Below are 24,077 nucleotides of genomic sequence, written 5' to 3'. Positions count from 1 at the left end.
CTCATCCAAACTGACCACTCTCCAAGTTTAAATCCAAGTTTAACCAGAACGTCGGGGGGGGGGGGGTTAGGAAAAAACAAGGGGAAATAGGCTACCTTGCGTAATGACTTAGCCACTCCCAGTCTCTATTTAAGCCTAAATTAATAGTATCCAATTTGCAAATGAATTCCAATTCAGCAGTTTCTCGCTGGAGTCTGGATTTGAAGCTTTTTTGTTTTAAGATAGCAACCTTCATGCTTGTGATTGCGTGACCAGAGAGATTGAAGTGTTCTCCCACTGGTTTATGAATGTTATAATTCTTGACATCTATTTGTGTCCATTTATTCTTTTACGTAGAGACTGTCCAGTTTGACCACCAATGATGGCATATATCACATTGGTAGACGTGCAGGTGAACGAGCCTCTGATAGCGTGGCTGATCTGGGAAAGGTACTCAGTGTTGCTAAATATAAGATCAAACATAAAAAGAAAAGGAGTACTTGTGGCACCTTAGAGACTAACCAATTTATTTGAGCATGAGCTTTCGTGAGCTACAGCTCACTTCATCGGATGCTCATGCTCAAATAAATTGGTTAGTCTCTAAGGTGCCACAAGTACTCCTTTTCTTTTTGTGAAGACAGACTAACACGGCTGTTACTGTAAAAAAGATCAAACATAGTTTAGCATAAGTAGTTAGCACATATTTAAGGGATCATTCAAGGTGAAATGGCCCGTTAACACCCCGCAGTCTTAGGGCAAAAAAGGGGGGTTAGTGGGTTACAGATTGTTTAATTAGCTACGTTTCAAAGTAGCAGTCGTGTTAGTCTGTATTCACAAAAAGAAAAGGAGTACTTGTGGCACCTTAGAGACTAACAAATTTATTTGAGCATAAGCTTTCGTGAGCTACAGCTCACTTCATCAGATGCATCAATGAAGTGAGCTGTAGCTCACGAAAGCTTATGCTCAGATAAATTTGTTAGTCTCTAAGGTGCCACAAGTACTCCTTTTCTTTTTAATTAGCTATAAATCCAGTGTCTTTACTAAGCGTCTAGCAAGGTTATGAATTCAAAATCCCAAGCTCATCTTTTTTAAAGTGTTGTGCAGGTTGCTTTTCAGAATGAGGACTGGTAAATCAGGTATTGTGTGATCACTCTGTGGAAAAAAAAGTTTTCACCAACCTCTTGTTTGTCAGTGTGAGAGAGAAGATTTTGGGCCAATACTTCTATTTCCATTTCCTCCTAGTTCTTTTTGTATTGTTCAGCTATTTAATGATCCAATGCAAGTAAGGGGCTGAAAGGATTTAGGTACCTGCTCCAAATAATTTAAAAAAATGGGATTTGAGGCCTGATTCTCCACTCCACATGCATCTGGAACACCCACTGGTCTTCAGTGGGAGCTTTGGATCCTAAGAATGTGCAAACCAGGCCACATGTATATAGATGCAGAGTGTTCTAGTCTCACTTCCTATACAGTGATTTGGCAGCCGGGGGGTGGGAGGGAGAAGGGAAGAAGTCACACTTAAGATAAGTCAAGTCCTGAAACAATTAATTTCACTATTCTCTCTGACCACACACACAAAGTACGTAATAACCATATTCAGCCAAATTTCTTCTTTACTGAATAAAAAAAGCTTTTAGTGTAAGCCAGAACAAAATCTTCATCACCTGCTCCTCAGCACTGGTTTCAATCTGCCTGCATTCCCATTCATGGTCCACCTTTGATCCCCGCAGAAACTGTAAAGCAGCCATAGCTTCACTGTGTTTTTTCTGGTTCAGCAGGAACCTAGGTGTTTCAGGCATGAAGGACATGAACACGAGCATTATGCATGGTGGGAAAGAACATAGCACAGCCAGCCAGCGCCATCCAAGTACCATTCCTGAGGCAGGAAGGGGAAGGAACATAAATTAAGAGAATCAGATGACATTTGTACTCATTATAGTGAGCTGTACTAGCTCTGCTGATAAAGCAATTTGTGTACATTTTCCCTTTCCTCAAAGTGGTTCCCTAAGCATGTGCTGCTTCTCCTCCTGAAGTCTGGAGAAGTTTCACTAGCCCTGCCACCTACATAGCCAGCATGGATGTGTCAAAAAACAAATCATTCTAAACCAACCTAATTTCCTTCTTTGATGGGGTTACTGGCCAACTGAATGGGAGAAAGCAGTAGATGGGATACATCTTAATTTTAGTAAGGCTTTTGACACAGCCCTACACAACATTCTCCTAAGCAAACTAGGGAAATGTGGTCCAGATGGAATTACTAGACCATGGATGCAAAACTGGTTGAAAGACAAAGATTAGTTATCAATGGTTCACTATCAAACTGGGAGGAAGTGTCAGTTGTGGATCCACTACTATGCAATATTTTCATTAATGACTTGGATAATGGAATGGAAAGTATGCTTACAAAATTTGCAGATGACATCAAGCTGGGAGGGGTTGCAAGCACTTTGGAGGCTGAGCACTGAACAGCCCCTCAGTCGTGAAAGAACAGGTTAAGGACTATTTAGAAAAGCTGGACATGTACAAGTTCATGGGTCCAGATCTAATGCATCCAAGGGTGCTGAGGGAGTTGCCTGATGTGATTGTGAACCAATGGCCATTATCTTTGAAAACTCGTGGTGATTGGGGGAAGTCCCGGACGATTGGAAAAAGGCAAATATATAGTTCCCATCTTTAAAAAAGGGAAGAAGGAGAATCCGGGGAACTACAGACCAGGTAGCCTCACCTCAGTCCCTGGAAAAATCATGGAGCAGATCCTCAAGGAATCCATTTTGAAGCACTTGGAGGAGAGGAAGGTGATCAGGAACAATCAACATGGATTCATCAAGGGCAAGTCATTCCTGACCAACCTGATATCTCATCATAGAAGGCAAACTGGCTCTGTAGATATGGGGAAAGCGGTGGATGTGACATACCTTGACTTAGCAAAGCTTTTGATATGGTCTCCCACAGTATTCTTGCCAGCAAGTTAAAAAAGTATGGATTGGATGAATGGACTATAAGGTGGATAGAAAGCTTGCTAGATCCTCGGGCTCAGCGGGTATTGATCAATGGCTCCATGTCTAGTTGGCAGCTGGTGTCAAGCGGAGTGCCCCAGGGGTCAGTCCTGGGGCTGGTTTTGTTCAGCATCTTTATTAACGATCTGGATGATGGGATGGATTTCACCCTCACAAGTTTGCAGATGACACTAAGCTGGGGGGAGAGGTAGATATGCTGGAGGGTAGGGATAGGGTCCAGAGTGACCTAGACAAATTGGAGGATTGGGCCAAAAGAAATCTGATGAGGTTCAACAAGGCCAAGTACGGAGTCCTGCACTTAGGACAGAAGAATCCCATGCACCGCTACAGGCTGGGGACCGACTGGCTAAGCGGCAGTTCTGCAGAAAAGGACCTGGGGATTACAGTGGATGAGAAGCTGGATAAGTCAGCAGCATGCCCTTGTTGCCAAGAACGCTAACGGCACATTGGGCAGCATTAGTAGAAGCATTGCAAGCAGATCGAGGGAAGTGATTATTCCCCTCTATTAGGCACTGGTTAGGCCGCATCTGGAGTAGTGCATCCAGTTTTGGGCCCCCCACTACAGAAAGGATGTGGACAAATTGGAGAGAGTCCAGTGGAGGGCAACAAAAATGATCAGGGGGCTGGAGCACATGAATTATGAGGAGAGGCTGAGGGAATTGGGCTTGTTTAGTCTGCAGAAGAGAAGAGTGAGGGGGGGATTTGATAGCAGCCTTCAACTACCTGAAGGGAGGTTCCAAAGAGGATGGTGCTGGGCTGTTCTCAGTGGTGGCAGATGACAGAACAAGGAGCAATGGTCTAAGTTGCAGTGTGGGAGGTCTAGACTGGATATTAGGAAACACTATTGAACTAGGCGGGTGGTGAAGCACTGGAATGGGTTAGCTAGGGAAGTGGTGGAATCTCCATCCTTAGAGGTTTTTAAGGCCCGGCTTGACAAAGCCCTGACCGGAATGATTTAGTTGGTGTTGGTCCTGCTTTGAGCCGGGGGTTGGACTAGATGACCTCCTGAGGTCTCATCTAACCCTAATCTTCTAAGATTGGAATTCAAAAGAACCTTGAGAAATTGGAATATTGGTGTGAATTCAGCAGGATGAAATTCAATACAGACAAGTGCAAGGAAGGACAAATCAAATGCACAACTATCAAATGGGTAATAACTGGTGAGGCAGTAGTACTGCTGAAAAGGATCTGGAGGACATTATACATCACATATTGAATGCGAGTCAACAATGTGGTGCAAATGCAAAAGAGGCTAATATTCTGGGGTGTATTAACAGGAGCGTTTTATGTAAGACATGGGAGATAGTTGTCCCACTCTACTTGGCACTGGTGAGGCCTCACCTGGATTTCGGTGTCCAATTCTGGGCACCACACTTTAGAAAAGATGTGGACAAACTGGACAGAACCCAGAGGGCAGCAATCAAAATAATAAAAGGTTTAGAAAAACCTGACCTATGAGGAAAGGTTATTTAAAAAGAAAAAAAGGCATATTTAGTCTTGAGAAAAAACAACTGGGTGGGATCTCATAACAGTCTTCCAGTATGTCAAAGGCTATTATAAACAGGCCTGTTCTCCAGGTACACTAAAGATAGAAGTAGTAATGTGCTTAATCTGCAGCAAGGGACATTTAGGTTAGGTATTATGTAAAATTCTCTAACTTTAAGTTTCAGAGTAACAGCCATGTTAGTCTGTATTCGCAAAAAGAAAAGGAGTACTTGAAGTGAGCTGTAGCTCACGAAAGCTCATGCTCAAATAAATTGGTTAGTCTCTAAGGTGCCACAAGTACTCCTTTTCTTTTTGCTAACTTTAAGTGTAGTTAAGCTCTGGAACAGTCTTCCAAGGGAGGTTGTGGAATCTTCTATTGGAGGTTTTTAAGAACACATTGGACCTCTCAGGGATGGTCTAGGTTTACTTGGTCCTACTACAGCACAGGGGCCTGGATTTGATGATCACTCAGGGTCCCTTCCAGCCCAACATGTCTATGATTCTATAACTAAGTGCAATACCTGCAACATAAGCTCCCAGTATACCAGTCACTACCGTCAGCTGAACACATGAGCCAAGTGTTCCTCGAATTTTTGAGTGGGATATTTCAGAAATATACACCTAAAAAAATATGCATAATTAGAAAATATTAACAAAATACTTTTAAAAAAATAAGAACAGCTGATATTGAAAAGAGCTTGTTAAAATACACCCATGGTATCCCAATATGAATCATAAGCAGCTACACTGGACTGACTAGATCCAGCAGTGTCACTTTTGGAAATTTACATTGGTTCCATGAAAGGCTCTACCAAAAATACCAACAAACATGCCGAAATTAATAGAAATCAAAATGCCACAGCTTGCATAGAAGACAATAAGTTAGCATTCCAGACATGGATGCTGAATGTGAACTACAAAATAAAGTCCATGATTCTGCTAACAGATACACAGAGGTGGCGCCCCAGACAACTCCACTGACTTGAATGGGGCTCTGCGCACCAAGATTCATCTGCACACAAACCTTTGTAGGTCACGGTTTAAGACTTTAGCATTTTAATTCAACATAAAAACCTCTATACTTCCTACCCTGTTTCAGATAATGAAAATCTGATTTTGCCAGCTCTTGCCCCACCATATGCTATACTGCAGTGTCACACCTACCACAGAACCCACTTCTAAAGTCAGTTGAGCCCTATGAGCAATTATGGAGGTGTCCGCCATGGCTCCATAGTTTTGACAGAGTTAAGTTTGCACTGAAAGCAGGGATTCATCTTCTTTGTTACATATGAAGAATACATTGGATCCGTCCCAAAAATCAGTCCTTACTCTTTGGGCAGAGAATGAGTTTTGAGAATTTAAAAGTAAATCTATTCAAGTTAACGCAAACAAGTTAATTTTAAGATAGTCCCATAAGAAACTTCATGTTGGGTTGGGTCGGGGTTCGCAATTTCCTGGGAAAAACTAGTTTAGGACAGGGTGCTGGTAAATACAGATTTAAACCAGGAAAAATAATTGCATCAGTGTGCAGCAAGCATAGAACGAATCTTTTCAAGCTTTGGATACATTCACTCAAAACTGTGGAATAGGCTCAGTCTATACACTACATCAAAGTTTGTCTTCTGCTACAGAATGCTACATGGCCAAATGGATCTAGAATGGCAGTGTGCAACTCTGCATGCTTCTCATTGCTTAACGCTTCAAGCTTACATCTCTGCATTATTGTCATTTTTCATACAAAAGTCAAACGTTTTGATTTTTGTTTATGTAATATTGAGAACTGAAATATGAGTCATGACATGTACAACTTCCTTGAGAAAAATACCAAGCCAAAACGTATAGACATTCTTACGTTCCATATCATAGTTACATATTAGTATTACACCCACAGCAGTTTTACATTTTATTTGTTCAACCCTTCTGCTTTATATAACCACAATTTGAATAGGTAACTAAAACTAAGTGTAATGTGATATGTATTAATAGCATAGTCCCAACTTAAGGCATTTTCTATTTAAAAAATTAACTAGTTTTTCCCAGGGCAGTAACAACTGTGATTTTACCTGGTAAAGAAACAAAACAAAAAACACACACACACACACATCAATCTCTGGTAAATACCAGGTCATCCCTGCATTGGGTCACAAACCTTGTGTCCCCCTAATAATTTTCGTAACAAAATAGACTTTAAAATTCCCATATAATTAAAACCTCACAGAAATCCCTCTGAGGAACAGGCTACATTTGAAGATTTTTTATTTTTTTGGTAAAGTAGGATTAGTGGTCTTCAGTGCCATTTTTCTTCATAAGGGAAAGTTGGCAAGGACAGACAAATAAGTGTTCTTTCAGATAATTCCACAAAGAACGCTTTTCTTTCAAAGTTGCTGCCATGTCTTATAACAAACAATAAGAGCTGGAGCCAGAGGCTAATTAACTGAGGGCAGCCTGTGGCCTCAGTCCTATAGAACAGAATAGGGCAGCCCTTTTGAAAGCGAACAGCTCTGAGAGTTTCTCTGAAGTCATTAATGCAGTTTAACAACAAATAAACTTTCAGTAATGGAAAATGCAGCTATAGAGTACTGCCAAGCACAAGTGTTGAAAAATAACTTTTTTTAAAGTCTCATGATTTAAGCCAATAATGAATTTTGGGTTTTTTATTTGCCGCCTAATTCCAGGGACTTAAGGTTACATTTACTTTGCAAGAGCTGGCAACACTGTGATCCCTTGAAAACTACAAATTACACTAGATCTGCTCACCAACAAGGACAAAAGGGAAGTGGAGGGGTGAAGGTAGGAGAAACTGAGGGTAGGCGAGAGGGGAAAAATAGTGTGTGCACGCATGCGCACGCACAGGGAAAAATGAAAGTCAGGAGATAGCAGTAAACGGATGTATATACTCTGCCTGCTTTCCACTGCTCCAAAATGCTGTAAAGCAGCCACAGCCCAGTGATGAATCTGACCCTAAGAGTTTAAAAAATTTTAGAAAGATAATGATATGTAGTCTTTGTTTTATTAACAGTTTATGTATTAAACAAATAAATGTTAAGAAGGACAAGGAAATTCCCGGACAAAGACTATGTTAAAATGGAGTGAAGACTGAAAATAATGTAGAATTTAAAAAAAAAAAAAGTGTTACAGTGACATTGCACTAATAACAAGTGTTATAAACCCAGGAAATTCAGAGTTAATATTAAACTGAAAAGAAGTCCAAACATATTGAGGACTGGAAATGCCATTCGGAAACCCAAAACATTTTAGCTTTGCCTTTCAGAGAGACACCAAGAGGAAATACATGTAATCCATCTTTAAAAGTCAATGCTATTTAATATAAGACCACACACACAAATATGCTATGATCATAGTCATATGGTTATTGCATGGTGTCACTACAGGGTAGAGTTAAGGTTATTTGGGTGCCATAGCTGTGGTTCCACTCCTGGTTTTAAGATTATATTATCTCATGCAACATTTTTCCAGAGTGTGCTGAATAAATAAGAAAAAATAGAACTGTTTCACTTACTGGAACAACAAGTGAAGTAATGCCACTGGCTAACCCAGTCAATATTCGTCCAATGTAAAGCATCCAGACATTCTGGGCAGATATGATAATTGTAAACCCAGAGACATATGGTATTGAACACAGCATCAAACTCAGCTTCCTCCCAAGTTTATCCACCATACAGCCTCCTAGTATTCCTCCAGCAGCAGCTCCTAATGTTACTACAGACTTCAGAAAACAAGCACACACAAATAGATAAATGACTATACATTCTACAGCCTTTCAGAAAATTAATCATTGCTTTTTGGTTTAAAAGAAGATGTGCAGAAGTCATTAGACTAAGGGACAAAGACTAGCTTACCTAACCATTCATAAACTAGTGCACTTTTAACAATAGCCAGGACACCATTTAACTTGGCAAGCTCTTTTCCCCGAAACTGCATTTTCTCTGACCCCTTCTTCATATCAGCTCTTTCATACAATCACATCAGCTCACTAGAGCAGTCTGCCCTCGTTCATAGTTTTTAAGGCCAAAAAGGACCATTATGATGATCTGATCTTCAGCATCACACAGGTGACACTCTTGTTAACACTCTTATGAAATGTACCCAAAGTTCATTAATCCACCACAGAAAGATAGTAGATCAGTTTTAGACTGTGTGTGTGCGCATATATAAAAATAAATGTGTATAAATTAAAAGATATTGCAGTGGAAAAAGATATACTAGCCATAGTCAGTTAAAAATAGAACCACCAGGCATCTTTTTAAAAGTACAATTTAAAGGCTCAGGAGAGTGGCCAGCTTGACCATCCTGGAGCCCTGCTGCCTAAGCAGTGGCACAGCAAGGTGCTACAACATGCTTCACCCTCAATATAGCGCAATCTAATTTAGCAGCAAGAGAGGGGAGCCGAGTCTCCAGGGCCCATTTAATCTTTGGCCGTTCTACTGAAACTACCAAGAGGAGGCGACTTAATGCCAAGTGCAATGAGTTCATAGAATGGGGCAGAAAACTCAAAATTAATTTCAGACTATCCAACAGCCACCAGGTGCAAACAACTTTCAGTCACTCAGACTAAAATTTGAACAAATTACCTAGAACTGAAAAGGTCTATATTCCACTATTAAATGCAAGATGCCTAGTCTCATACAAAACAGACAGTCTTCTCAAAATAGATCTGCCCCACAACTGAAAACGTGTAAGGAATTTTTTCTTACCAAATCAGTCACACACTATGAAAATGCATCTTGTAGAGACTTACCCCAAACCATGATGCTTCGTTGGTGTCTAATCTTAATTTAGGGTCACTAATTTTCTTCAGAGCTGGAATAGCTGGTGAACTGTAACCTAGGACAAATCCAAAGCTGAGGGGTCCCAAAACAGCAGCAAAGGTGGCCAGATATAGCTTCCTGTTCTGGACTTTGCTGTAATGAGTCAAACAGAAATTCTGCATGTGTATACAATTGTTGGTTCTCACAATACTGCAAAAGCCAAAGAAAATTCTGTTTTATAATATGCTTTATATCTACAAATTGTGTGATTTGGTCAATCAAGTATGTAAATAGATCAGTTCAATGTTTCAGAATCCTCAGTGCAAGCCATCAGACAATCTCAGTCCAGGTAATAATCTGGAGATATCCGAATACATTAAAAAAAACAACAACACGTAATTTAAGTGTTCCAGAACACACAATGTAATTGCTTATTTTGGTATCATCTTAGGGAGAGTTAGAGGTGGAGAAGGCTGTCAAAGTAGTAGAAAGTGAGGTTAGAAGCTGAACAGAACATAAACTGGAACATCTCTTTTCAAGAAGTATCACTCAATCATATTTTAAGAAACGGTGAAATTCTGGTGCCACTAAAGTCAATGCGAGTTTTTCCACTGACTTCAAAGGGGCCAGTATTTCAAACTATATGTCATAGTAAACAGCTTAGGATCACAGCTAAAATAAAATATAATCATTGTGGACACACCATAAAATCAGTACTTGGAGGGGAACCAGTACATCTATGTGCACACATACTGATTTGGACTTGAGTTTACAGACGTTTAATTCTCTCAGAGCTAGAATTAGAAAATGTTCACACACACACACCCCCTCCCCCCGCATTGGCAAAGCCAATGAAATTAGTAATAAAGGCAATGGCAATTTAGCCATTTTTTGTGTGGGGTGGGGGTTACTGACTCATCTGAAATCAAACATTTCAGCCAGTTTAAGCACAAAAACACAAAAAGCTCTTTTTTTCTTAAGAAGAAAGATATTTTATTTAGTAACAGAAATGAAAGAGCTTTCTCAGAAAGTTTTTTGAATTACAAATATTTAGTTTCAAACCATAGCCACAACTTCTGTCACCTGATTCTCCACAGACTGCTGACATGGCTGCAGGAACTGCATCAGTTGTTATGTAACATTAAACAACCACCCACCACTTTCCCAACCACACAAAATTTAACACATCCTTTTATTTTCAGAAGTGTGTCAAAACCTAATCTTTACTATTTCACAGTAACCTGTGTTTAACATGAGATTAAAAGCATGCACGAGAATTCGATACTTTCCACTTCTGCTCTAAACATATTTCTGCAGTCAGATCTCAGCTCTAAGCCATTTTGATGTTAGACTAAAAGATTTACTAGTTCAAAGTGGGTCTGAATACAGCAAAAAAAAAAAAAATCTCCCAGCACTCAAAGCCAACTCTCAGTTTCTGCATCTATGTTTTTTAAAACATTTTTTTCAGTCATCCTCTAACTCCTACTTAGTTTTGTACCAGGACAAAGTCCATCTTTATTTTAAACTAGAATCAGAACATTTAGAACATCAAGATCTCTTTCCATCCATACTTCTCAACATGCTTTTCAAAAGATGAGTAAACATGACAAAATGACTTCACTGAGGTCATATTGTCAGAGTGGCAAATCTGGAATAGAACCCATGTCTCCCAAGTCCCAGTCCCAATCCATCAGACCATATTGCCTCCAGATTTTACTCCTTACTCTGTTGCTTTCAAGACCCTACTCTCTTCTCTTTGGCTATAGCAGCTCTTGGAAGTCAAACAGTCTGTTAAGAATCCTGTTACAAACATAATTACATCAACCTTGTCTTGAAGGACCTACACTTGCTCCGTGACCCAATACAAGACTTGCCTTTGTCTTCACCATTGCTTGTGCTCCCATTTAACTTGGCAAGCTCTTTTCCCCGAAACTGCATTTTCTCTGACCCCTTCTTCATACTAGGTCCTTCATACTATCACGTCAGCTCACTAGAGCACTCTGCCCTCGTTCATAGTTTTTAAGGCCAAAAAGGACCATTATGATGATCTGATCTTCAGCATCACACAGGTGACAGAATTTCACTAGAGTGATTCTAGCCTGAAGCACTTTTGGTTGAGCTGGAGCACATCTTTTAGATGTACATCTGGATGTCTTCTAACTCCTTTCTAAGTGTTGTTTAAAACTTACCTGCTTAGCTTCGTTTTCAGTCAGCCAGATGTCAACCAGCTTTCCTCACTGAGTCTTATTCCTACCAGCCCATTAGGCACTCTACTCCGCTGTGCCCAGAACTCATACTGTGATATTCTTCCATATTAGTCACTGAGCTTGCCACTATGTCTCAGGAGAGTTGTAGGAATGCCACATTATAAAACTATACTGCATCGTTTGCGGCCTTTTATTTTGTTCGGTGAGAGCTATGTCAAAACCACTTTTAACTAATAGACAAATTCAATAAAAGTAGGAAAAAGAAATCAAATGAGAGCTAGAGAGAATCTGAATGGAGTCTAGTCTGGAGCAGGGTCAAATATTTCAAAGCCAAATGGCATGTAGGCTGGAGCCCCTACATGGGAAGGAGCAAGTGATGTCTCTGGAAAGACTTCACTGGAAACATCGAGTAGGGATAGCAGCCATACATTCCACGTTTCAGAGGAGCAGCCGTGTTAATCTGTACTGGCAAAAAGAAAAAGAGTACATCCGATGAAGAGAGCTGTAGCTCATGAAAGCTTATGCTCAAATAAATTGATTAGTCTGTAAGGTGCCACAAGTCCTCCTTCTCTTTTTAGCCATACATTGACACTTTGTTACTAGTCAGCCAGGAAGTCCAATGTCTCCAGCTCAGAAAAGCAAGGGTCTTACCTCAGGTAGGCATCCAGCACAGGGTAGCTCTCAGCAGGCAGCAGCCATTGCTCACTAGGCTCCCGGGAGCGCAACAGGGGCTGGGATTCCTCTGTAGCCATTTCTCTATTTAAAAACACCCCCCCCCCCAAAGTAGCGCTCTCCTGGCAATGGCAGTCGGGTTTCACTGGCCTCAGCCTAGTGAAATAAAGGGACAAGCAAAAATAGAAGAATCACTAGACTACTGTAGGTGTGGAGGGTTACAAACCCCTCTCTGTGGGGCTAGGGAAGAGAGGGACACCCCAGAGCTCGGGTGAGAGTCTACGGGACGCACGAATAGGCGCCCCACTCACAGGGGCTGGAAGGGCCTAGTCGCTCTGCAGCGATGGGCGCCAGCCCCGCGCTCCCCGTATGCGCAACCCAGGGAGGGGGCAGCAGCTGCAGGACCGTGCGGAGAGCGCCCCCAACCTCCGCTCCCTCAGACGGGAACTAGCTACCGCGCGCACGGAACCTAACGCCCGCCGGGCCTCAAAGTCCCGGCTTCAGGTGCCGAGGGAAGAGACTGAGGGACCGGCGGTCCGTTTTGTCCAGTCCTCCGCACAGCGTTTCCGGGGATTTTCTAGGCGTGGAGGACTAGCGAGCGCTATGGGCCTAGCTCTGACTCCCCGGGCGGGCAGGCAGGCCGGCCGGCCTCGCTGTGCTGAAGGGATGGCTCTGGGCAGAGCCTCTACCTGCTCGCTCGACAGCCGCTCGCCACAACCCCGCCGCCTTCTCTCACGATCCTTTCCCCCTAGGGGGCCGGGAGAACGGAAATAGCGATAGGCCGGGGCGCAAGACAATGACGTCCGGCTGCGCGCCGGAAGCTGCTCGGGTAGAGGCTGAGCTTGCAGTGGGATCTAGTGGCGGCAGGTTCGACCCCTGGGGAGTGGGGTGGGACAGGACCCCGGCCGCCTCCTCCTCCCAAGGCCCCAGTGACCTCCGCGGGGAGGGATCGAGATGTGGGCGCCAAGGGCTCGGCGAGCGCGCGGGGCGGGATCCTGCGGTGCAGCGGCTAGGCTGGGGTCGTGGCGAGGCAGTGACTGAATCTCTGTTTTGCTGCTGCAGGAGAAATGGCTGCAGAGGAATCCCAGCTCCTGTTGGGCTCCAGGGAGCCAAGCGAGCAATGGCTGGTGCCTGCTGAGAGACGCCCTGTGCCTGACACCTACCTAAGGTGAGTATTCCTGGGCCCCCCAGCCAGAGCCTAGAGAAGCGCCCGACATTCTGCAGCGAACAGCGTAGCTGGCAAGTGGCTACACTTCCCCTCCCCACCTTACACAGTAACCAGGTATAGGATCACAATGGTCCCTTCTGGCCTTGAAATCCGTGAAAGCCAGGTTCTAGCCTGCCAGCATGTCCACAACGGGTGCTACATTTTCACAACTGGTGCTACATTTGTCCTTTAACAAAGGGCACGATTTTATATAGTTCAGGTCTTAGCAGGGCTTGCAAGAAGTTGCCTGAAGTTTTGACAGAAAAAAGTGGTCAGACAGCATCTGATTATTGGGGGTCTGTTCTGTATTTGGTGAACTGTACAGTTAACACATTTTACCACTGTGACTAAAAGCAATAGACTGAGTTGCTTGACCAAAATCAGTAATGAAACAAATACTGGAAAACTCAGAACGATTTCTGCAACATTTGCATACTCAGGAGATAGGTAGGTCAACTGGATTTTAAGCTTTTTGTTCTACTCAAAATCATTAGATTTACTAGTCAGAAACCAGAACAGATTTTAGTATTATCTAGACCATTCCATATAGTGTCTTCATAAGTCTTCACAACTGTTCATTACCTTTCCTCCTTGCAATGCTTTTAGGGCACATACCTTACTTTAATGTATTTTGCTATTGGAGACAAATTTATTATAGACTCTTACAATCTTAAATTAATGCCTTTTCAGTACCTTGGATTTTGATTTCTAAAGACTAGGTTCAACTAGCTGTCTAATAGATTAACCAGTGTAAGTGGCTAATGAGAGACTCTTTGGAAGAATAAATAACTCATGGTGATTTTTAGTGACCACAGATTGAAGTGTGGCTTATTTGATTATACCAATATGAATCTATATCTTATGGAGGCTGTGCATAAAGTCTTATGTACCTCACTTTTGGTGTGATATTAGCCTGCCTGAAAGCATAGAGTTAAATCAGAGGAAGCTGTAAGGGGGAAACTTGCTTCAAAAGGGGTTAATATAACAGTGGCTGAGCCATTAATTGGGAAGAGGCTACTTACCGGGCTCCATCCAAGCTAGAATGGCTTGCTCTTCCCAGTGCTAAACCTAGGATCAAAAGAGGATACTAAACCATTGTGGGACACCAAGCCAAGAACAGGGAGTTGATTGAGTGATTTGCCAGAGGGCATCAGTGGGAGCTGACAGGCATAGGAGAGATACAAACTGCAACAGAACCGTCTGCTTCTACCAACTCAGAGATGGAGCTAACTGAGCTAGATAAATTATACCAAAGTTGGCAAGGAAGGATTATGGGTTAGGCAAGGGAAAATATACATCTAGATATTTACTGGTTTTACTCTTTGGTCTGTGTGCTTTGTACCTTTGCGTGAATGTGTTTCGAATAAGATGTTTTTGATTCATTTTAATAAGCTGCTGTCACAGGTTCCTGGAATGAAAGGGCTTACAAATGCCAAACCAACCTGGGGCTGTTGCATAATACAGTGGGAAACAGGGTGGCTGATATATAGAGATCCAATCTGAAGGTAGTTGAAGAGCGTGGTTCTACTTGCTCTTCAGAGAGGTGAAGCGAGGCCTATACTCAAGAGGGACTAAGACGATCCGTCTTAGTCCCTCTTGAGTATAGGCCTCGCTACCTTCACCTCTCTGAAGAGCGAGTAGAACCACGCTCTTCAACTACCTTCAGATTGGATCTCTATATATCAGCCACCCTGTTTCCCACTGTATTAATGCAATAGCCCCAGGTGGGTTTGGCATTTGTAAGCCCTTTCATTCCAGGAACCTGTGACAGCAGCTTATTAAAATGAATCAAAAACATCTTGAAGAGAAACACTATGGCCAAATACATTTCCTAAGACCATTTAATCTACTTTGTAAATGCTGTATATTTATCTATTGAATGCATGAAAGTACTTTTTTGTACACTGACTTACATTATCAACATATGAGGTTGAGAATGCTGATAAATCAATGATTAAAGATGAGAAATGTTTACATTATCTTTTTGAACAGAACTAATACAATATTTTGATGTACCACAGGTAAATTTTTCATAACCTTATGGAGAAAAAGGACTTTGAAGCATGGCTTGATAACATTTCTGTTACATTTTTTTCTCTGACGGACTTGCAGAAAAATGAAACTCTGGATCACCTGATTAGTTTGAGTGGAGCAGTCCAGCTCAGGCACCTCTCCAATAACCTAGAGATTCTCCTTAAGCGGGACTTCCTCAAACTCCTTCCTCTGGAACTCAGTTTTTATTTGTTAAAATGGCTTGATCCTCAGACCTTACTCACATGTTGCCTCGTGTCAAAGCAGTGGAATAAGGTTATAAGTGCCTGCACAGAGGTGTGGCAAACTGCTTGTAAGAACTTGGGTTGGCAGATAGATGATTCTGTTCAGGATCCTCTGCATTGGAAGAAGGTTTACTTGAAGGCTATTTTAAGAATGAAGCAACTGAGGGACCATGAAGCCTTTGAGACATCCTCATTAATTGGACACAGTGCCAGAGTATATGCACTTTACTATAAAGATGGTCTTCTTTGTACAGGTAGGAAGCCCAGTACCCTTGGAGTCTATTATGATGCTTAAAGATTTCTCATCTTTGAGCTTTACCATTTATTTTGTAACAATATAATTTGTTTAATCTGATTTATGATAGCTGTGCTGGGGGTGGTGTTGGAAGAGGGATGGAATTGTAAGGAGTGAAGGTGGCAAACTGGGAGGCCATGCACCTACCAATTAAGTTGAAACTGTTTCAGTTGTGTTTGTGTAATGTTGAGACTTCATCATTCCCTGAAAACTAGAACTTTCCTCATTAAATAAGTCTCACACTACGTGAGTAGAGAGGAAATACTTAATTTAAGACAAACATGGGGAAAAGCCCAGTATAAGTCTGGGAATTAACTGTCACTTTAATGCAACCAGCTACCGTGTTCTTAAACTATAGGTTCAGATGACCTGTCTGCAAAGCTGTGGGATGTAAGCACAGGGCAGTGCATATATGGTATCCAGACACACACTTGTGCTACAGTGAAGTTTGATGAGCAAAAGCTTGTAACGGGATCCTTTGATAACACAGTAGCCTGTTGGGAATGGAGCTCAGGGGCCAAGATCCAACATTTCAGAGGGCATACCGGTGCAGGTATGTTGAGCTTTTATTCAACTTTTAAGTCAACCAGTCAAATTGTGACTTTATCCCTGTCAAATTAGAAACGGAGGTTGGAATTGGACCATTGTACAGCAGACACTGCTACTTGTGCTGTGAGTTTCATATTGTGAATCAGTTTCTCATCTCTTTTGAGGGGGAACCTGACCAAAAAATATCTACAAATATGCACACTAGCTCTGCCTGCTCTTTGGGGTAAGTCCTAGGCTTAGGGACACCCTGGTCTGCATGGACATGGACACAATACAAGTTGTATAGTTCTGGTAGTATAGTACTTGATGCCTGCTCAGTGTGACATGGAGCACAATTTGCCAGAGCCACTTACATCCCAAGCCGGGGGAGGATTTGTGTAGAGGAATGAGGTAGGGCCGGTGGATCTGAACTTGCCTGTATCCCTGGTAACTCTTCACATCTCTCTTCCTCTGGAGGGGGTCACAGCAGGTGTAACAGGCTGCAGTAGCAGCTGCAGCTCCACACCCTGGAAGGAGAATTCCCTCTCTCCAACCTTCTTCCAAGTCTCCCTCATGTAGAGCTTGGTTATTTGGGCTGTCTTGTGGGCCCACAGTTTGCCCCTTTGAGTTGGAAGGGTATCTGGAATTTACTAATCCTGCTATGTAAACCTGACCACTTAGAAATTCATCTTGCACCGAGGACAGGAGGCTGCCTACCAGAACAGCTGAGGCTTTAAATGTAGTAAGTTTTTGTTTTTTTTGATGGGCTAAGGCTTTTCAGAACTAGGATATTTAAAACAAAATTACTTCTGGAACACCTACAATGGGACTGGCCTAAATAATTAGGTTACACTACACTTAATTCATACATCAGTCAAAAAATAACCCTGCTAATTGAGATACTGTTCTAATTTCATGGAGAAGAACCAATAGCCTTGGGAATTTAAGGGGTGGAAATAACAGATACATGTATTTAAAGTAACCATTCAATCTGAACCATTAGAACCTTTGAAGATTGAGGTTATTAGTCTTGGCCTGGTACCCTCATCTCAGATGAGATGAGGATAAATGTAGAGAGTGGTGCTACTCATTTAAAATCCTTCTTGCTTGTAGTTTTTAGTGTGGACTACAATGATGAACTCGATGTTCTGGTCAGTGGTTCTGCAGACTTCACTTTGAAAGTATGGGCCTTATCAACAGGAATGTGCCTGAATACATTTACTGGACACACTGAATGGGTCACTAAGGTAGGGTTGTATTGATGTAGTCAAATCTTGCTTTGCAAGATAATACTGTGCATGTGTTTTACACACATCCCATATCTCCTCAAGTGGTATTCCTTCACTTGCAGCCGTACAGGGGGTGGGCTGTCAGTAACCAGAGATAAGTGGTTGACGCAGGGATTGTCAGTTTTGATTCAAAGGAAATCGCTGTTAAAATGTTAGAAAATAACCCTTTGGCAGAAGAGAGACAAGGTGGGTGAGGTAATATCTTTTATTGGACCGACTTTTGTTGGTGAGGGAGACAAGCTTTCAAGCCACACAGAGCTCTTCAGGTCTGGGAAAGGTACTAAAGTTATTACCTCACCTATCTAATCTCTCTAATATCCTGGGACCAACACGGCTATAGTTATATTTCATAGAAGAGGCACTTACAAAAGCTACAGTGAAAACATTCAATCCACTTACATGAAGTAGTTCCTATAGCAAAGTGAATGGAATGATTAGGGTTCAATGTTTTATTCCAGGAATGAGTGTGATTGTACTGAAGCCAAGCTACTTTGAAAGGCATAATTACAATGAAAAAAAGTGCTGCTTGTCTGTAAAGTGTACAGTCAAAATGAAGGTGAGCAAAGTTTTCTCAAATGAGGAAGCTGGAATGCTTAGTTCTTAGCTAGTCAGGGTGATTCTAGAATCAAGCTTAACATGAAAGGATTTTCTATCACAATGAGTTGTCAGCAGTGGGAACACAAAGTCTTAATTGTTCTGGGTTCTTTTTGATGACAAAGTATTCTTCCTTAAAAGAACCTGTGCCCCAAAGGCACAGTCATAGCAAAATTGCAATGTTTTTAAACCTCTATTATCAGTATTTAAACCTCCATTACTCAAATTGTCAATAAACTAGAGCAAGTTTTACCTAGATTTGAATAGGTAATTTAATATTTTATGAACTTGGGAATCTGTTTAGTGAGCTTTAGACTTATTTAACTATTTCTTCAATTGCAGGTGGTTTTGCAGAAGTGTAAAGTCAAATCTCTCATGCATAGTCCTGGGGATTATATTCTTTTAAGTGCAGATAAGTATGAAATCAAGGTATGTACTGTGTCTGTTTAAATGTGTATCACAGTGCAGAGAAGTATGGTACTTTTTGCATTTAGGAAATTCATTGGCGCTTTTAAGAGTACATGGATTTTTCCCCATAGCCTATCAGTGAAGCACTGTATAGAAGACAAATGGGTCTTTGAAAGCTAGTGGTGGTTCTATGCTTTTCTTTTAAGACTGAATATCAGATGGCTGGGTGTGCATTAAGTGGGTAGCCCTGGGTTTGTAGTAAGGCCTTCAGCCTCTGCCAAGTATATTCTTGTTGCAAACTCTTCTTCAGTAGGGGGGCATATAGTTTGGGAGGAGGAGTTCTGATTTTAATAAATAGTTTAGAGCTTCACAATGTTTCTCATAAGTGTGCTCATTGGGACTTTATTAATCTTCTGATTGGGTAGAGAAAGTTAATATAGTTAAGAGGACTAGCAAAAGATTTGGTGAAACATGTTGTTGCTAAAACTATTCTGTTTTCCTCATTCACTTAATCTGTATGCAAGAGATTGAATATTAACTAAAAAAGTCTCTTCAGAGGAACACTTCAGGCTTGAGTCAAGACACACACAGTCAATACTACTACTCTTCTGTAGACTGAAAGCAAGAAAAACCTGAAAACCAAATACCTTCTGTGGTCAGGAACTCCACTTCCAGAAATCGTCTGAAATATAATTTGTCTAAATTCACTAGTTGTTGGCAGCCCAGAATGACTACCACATAAATAAGTGCAAAGCAATCACTCTCTGTTCATGTAGCAGTTTACAGCTTGAGATGCTTTATAGTATGAAAAACAGGATTTTTTTTAAATTGCAGATTTGGCCTATTGGAAGAGAAATAAACTGCAAATGCTTAAAAACCCTGTCTGTATCTGAAGATCGCAGCATCTCACTGCAGCCCAGACTGCACTTTGATGGTAAATACATAGTGTGCAGTTCAGCTTTAGGATTGTACCAGTGGGACTTTGCCAGCTATGACATTCTCAGGTACATCTTTCAGTTTGAGACTAACTTTGCATGTGAAGCTTTACTGTTGAGGTTTAAAAAACAATCTGGTTCAAAACCACTAAGGTAGACTACAGAGCCATTTGGTGGGACAAGGAAGCGTAAGGACGATCCCTCTCGCGGTACTGTTGGGCTTGAGACGCATCATAAAACATCTCAGAATTTAGTGGAATGACGTAATCAGATGTCCTGCAAACTGCAGGTGAGGGGGTCAGAGAAGATTAAATTCTGTTCTGGCGTTACTCTTAATTGTATGCTCAGTCCCAGAATAGCGTTGGCATCCAAAATCATAATTTCCCAAGAATAGGATTTATTATGGAAATACTGACAGACCTCTTTCGAAGGATCCTAGCTCATTCAGCCAGCTGTGTCTCTAACCCAAAAGAAAAGCACAGTTTTGCCTTTGTTACCTGCCTTGGGTAGTTTCACCTCCTAATCTGGCTTCAAATATATCTTTGTGGGACATGTTCAAATAAGAAGGAGTGAACCTAGAGCAGGCCTGGATTAAGGCATATTGACAGCTCTTTAGGGAAACTAATTACTTCTTCCTTAGATCATTTTGTCCTTAGACTCCAATTTCCTCTCTCTGTAGATGCATATAGGGGATGAAGTTTCATAATATACAGTGATACCAATTCTGATTTAAACACTGTCTTATCTTTCAGGGTCATCAAACCTCCTGATTTTGCAAACTTGTCCTTGCTGGGCTTTGGAGATATATTTGCCCTATTATTTGATAACAAATACCTGTATATAATGGACTTGAGGACAGAAAAACTGATTAGCCGCTGGCCACTGCCAGAATATAGAAAGTCAAAGAGAGGTTCGAGCTTTTTGGCTGGTGAAATGTCTTGGCTAAATGGACTAGATGGCCAAAATGACATGGGCCTGGTTTTTGCCACCAGTATGCCAGACCACAGTATTCATTTGGTATTGTGGAAAGAACATGGCTGAAGATGTGGCAGGACATTCATGAGTCTGGGACTTGAAGCAGTGTGTCCATGAAAGAAGACTTTGCATGAACCAAAGTTGCACACCTAATGGTATCATCATGCAATGCACAATCACTTATTTTTTGTTTTCTAGGGCATTTGGGAGAGATGGGCTTGTTTTGACATAATACAACACAGCATGCTAACAATATTTGCCAATTAATTTAATCTGTACTCATATTTAAGCATACATATTTGGGTTTTCTTGACAAAGTATAGATTATAAAAGTTTAAATCACTCAGATCTATCATTTAAGTCTAAAATGAAGTGGTGTTTGATCTGAAAGACTTCTGTCCTATATCTTTTGCTGAAACAGAAGGTGAAGCTACTATCTTATACATGTAACATCAAGTGCTAATCACAGTGCTAAAACTGCACCAGTACACAGAATACTCAGTGTAGAACTGCATGATTTCCTCAACTGTCAGCCTCTTCAGGAACTTGGTTTCTCCTTATTGTAGCTTTAAACTCTTAGCAACCTGAAGTCAAGGAAGCAGTAAAGTCCTTTCACTACTATCAGAATATTTCTTGATGACAGCGATAGCTTGTTTCGTTTTAAGTAGGGGCCTGTGTTCATGTGATATTCCCTTCCGTTAGCCAGACTGGGGCAAATTCTTAGAGATAAGCAGCATAAATAACTGCAGGATGTGAACATGGAGAATTTGTGGGCTAGTGTTTTTTACGGTTTACGGCTTGAGTAAAGTTGGCACAGAAATAAACAGTCTTTTCCTGCACAGAGTATACAATAAAGCCAACCTGCTAGTTTAATGTGCCATTGCACAGTTATTGAATAAATATTTTGGACCATGTGTTGGTCTTTCCTCAGGGACTGAAACATGGAATATTTATTTGCACAAAATTCTCCAACAGTTCACCCCATATGGCTTTATTAACATTGCATAACTGTTTTCTAGAATTTGATTGTCAGAGCACAGTTTAATCCATACATTTAGGGAAAACATTAAGGGAAGGGAACTTGTTTAAGACCTAGGCAGCAGGCTTTAGGCTCATACATTGTATGTCAAATGACATCGAAGGGCTGTCCACCATCCAACATAATAATAGTGTGCTAATGAGTACAGAAGTACCTGTTAAATCTGGATTTGAGGATGAAAATTGTGACATTATGGATATACCCGTTTTCATAAGAGTTCAGGAGTTCTAATGATGAAAGAATAGAACTAAAATAATCCATTGTACTCTTCTCTGACCAGTTTTACTAGGCCTCACTAATGTAGGGGGAGAAGATTTTTAGTAAATATTTTTTAATAGTAGGTATTCAAATATTATGCTGAATCTGACTTTTATATTTAAAAGCTGTATCCATCATTACCTGACTCCTATGCTTTAGAACTGCATTTCTACATTTTGAAAATGAAATTTCCCCTCCATGTCTATTTTTACACCACTTCTAAATATAAGACTGCTTGAAGATTAATGACTCTGTCTTTTACCTAACACACTTACATGGCTCCGATCAGCATTTCAATGTACATATCCTCACATCACCTGTTTGGTAGGACAGTACAGTAATTCCTTTTTTGCAAATGGGGAACGGAGGACCAGAGCCTCAAAGGTGTTTAAACACCTCACTCCCATTGATTTCAATCAGGGTTACATACCTACATATCTGTGAGGATCTGGAGCTAATTGACTTGGGAAGTCACAGAAAAAGAGACTTGATCCCAGGTGTTTAAAACCAGAGTCCTAACCCATTCACCCCTTTACAATGGTAATTTCTTTTTGTTGAGACTGGTTAAAATACACAACTAGATTGCAGATGTAGTGAGGAGTGATGTTCACTTCTTTTTTGGGGACACTTTACATGCTTGTGACTGAAACACGTGGTCAGCTAATCACCACAGCTAATTAAAATGACAATTCACCCATAATTTGTTTCTGCTTAGTCATGGTGTCATATGACATTTTGGAAGACAAAATGGGTCTGTAGTGTATCCTACCTTTTTCCCAACCAAGAAGAAAGCACTCAACTAGAATGGGATGGTGAATTACAAAAGAATTACATTAATGTGCTGTGCTAAGTGAGTGTTAAGGCCAGTGTAAGAGTAGGACCAGTCTCTTAACTTTATGCAGTGTACCTGTTCAAGAGTTATCTTGAATTTAGTTGAGCGACTAACTATAGATTCTTCATGCACTAGCACAGCCCCACTGACGGATACTTGACTCACTTAGTACTTGGATAAATAGAGAGGGTGTTAGCGTGATACCGCAATATAATTAGTTAGTGCTTTACAGAACAGCTAAGCCATCAGAACTAACCCAAGTCAAACTAAAGGGATACCCTGCTGGTTTGATAGAGGCCTATGTATGACTATTCAATAAGCACATTACGGCTATTGATAACTTGCTACCATTCACTTTAGGCGCTGCTCAAGCACCACCAAAATACAAGGGAGTTGCTTATTATTGCACCAGCTTCTATCCGTCCCTTGCCCTGCGCCCTCCCCTTCCTCCATACGCTATGTGGGCCTACAAGGGTTTGGCTAATTAGTGGTGCAGCACCATGAGCTGAGGATGAAGAAGTCGTCCCCACAGAAACTCACAATGGGGACCTAGCGAAGAGCAGTACAAACAAAACAATAATGCTTATCTGTGCTGTGGATGATTACTTGGATAATGTTTATTTTGATGGAATATATGTAAAACACTGATTTAGAATCATTTTGAAGAGATCAGCCAGCAAAGAGACAATAAGTATCAAGTAGTTAATTCAGTCATTTACAGTGGGAACCCAAAAGTGTAATATAAAAGTCAAACTATAAATTGCTGAATGAAAACCTAAATGCTACATGGAAATCCTGTATGAGTAAAACCCCTTCTCTAATGGTCCAATACTGCAGTCTGTTCCGTGAAGACAGATTTCTGCAACTCCACAAAAGCTCACTGATAAGGAACTGAATGGATGGAAAGTTTTGCTTGGGCAGATCAGATTGTGAGACTGCAACCTAAAGTTTCATTTGAGTAAAAGTTATTTATAGACATGAAAAATAACCTGTCTACCACCCTAAGTGGTAGACAGCAGGGAGTCCCCACTACCTACCAATGTTGCTAGAAGTTTCCTCAGTAAGGAGGGCCCTTCTGCATGGGGAACAGATTTGGCTTTTGGTATCTTAGCATACAAAACCACTATCACTATTAATAAAGCATGAATGAACACATTAGTAAACAAGTCAGTGGGAGGGTGTCTGATTTTTTTTTCCTCCCCCCTGTGACAGGTTTTGTCACAGAGATCACCTTGGGACTGTCACCTGATGTGCTAAACTTACCTTTAAGTCCTTTTTCCCTGCCAACTTGGGACTCTAGAACCCAGCCTTG

General features: G+C 41.2%; 2 protein-coding genes across 13 annotated transcripts in view; one reads left to right on the top strand and one right to left on the bottom strand.

Annotated features, from left to right (window-relative positions):
• Positions 1-12,733, bottom strand: part of SLC2A8 (solute carrier family 2 member 8) — a 51,941-nt gene extending 39,208 nt beyond the window's left edge. For 9 of the 11 annotated variants that reach the window (XR_013348154.1, XR_013348152.1, XR_013348155.1 and 6 more), the window contains exons 1-5: positions 12,109-12,733; positions 9,241-9,403; positions 8,002-8,208; positions 5,003-5,102; positions 1,644-1,855 (exon numbers count right to left, since the gene is read on the bottom strand). Coding sequence is in view for 5 of the 11 variants with exons in the window: in XM_077835619.1 (XP_077691745.1) it covers positions 1,644-1,855; positions 5,003-5,102; positions 8,002-8,208; positions 9,241-9,403; positions 12,109-12,209 (783 nt within the window). In the remaining 6 variants the exon portion in view is untranslated. Of the gene's footprint in view, positions 1-1,643; positions 1,856-5,002; positions 5,103-8,001; positions 8,209-9,240; positions 9,404-11,439; positions 11,883-12,108 lie in introns of those variants that run through there. The other 2 variants (XM_077835622.1, XM_077835621.1) reach the window with 2 other exon arrangements.
• A 161-nt stretch (positions 12,734-12,894) lies between these two features.
• On the top strand, positions 12,895-22,175 carry FBXW2 (F-box and WD repeat domain containing 2). 2 transcript variants are annotated; one of them, XM_077835625.1, is made up of 8 exons: positions 12,895-12,996; positions 13,192-13,297; positions 15,358-15,866; positions 16,266-16,460; positions 17,549-17,682; positions 18,661-18,747; positions 19,561-19,730; positions 20,414-22,175. In XM_077835625.1, the coding sequence occupies exons 3-8, from the start codon at positions 15,377-15,379 to the stop codon at positions 20,700-20,702; spliced, it is 1,365 nt and encodes a 454-aa protein (XP_077691751.1). In that variant the 5' UTR covers positions 12,895-12,996; positions 13,192-13,297; positions 15,358-15,376; the 3' UTR covers positions 20,703-22,175. The 2 variants fall into 2 exon arrangements, with proteins under 2 accessions (XP_077691751.1, XP_077691752.1); XM_077835626.1 differs by having other exon boundaries at positions 12,959-13,297; positions 19,561-19,660; positions 20,414-20,638.
• Positions 22,176-24,077: the final 1,902 nt, after the last annotated feature.

The sequence above is a fragment of the Eretmochelys imbricata genome, chromosome 16, assembly GCF_965152235.1.
Source record: "Eretmochelys imbricata isolate rEreImb1 chromosome 16, rEreImb1.hap1, whole genome shotgun sequence".
NCBI lineage: Eukaryota > Metazoa > Chordata > Testudines > Cheloniidae > Eretmochelys > Eretmochelys imbricata.
This window is presented reverse-complemented; position numbering and strand designations above follow the sequence as displayed.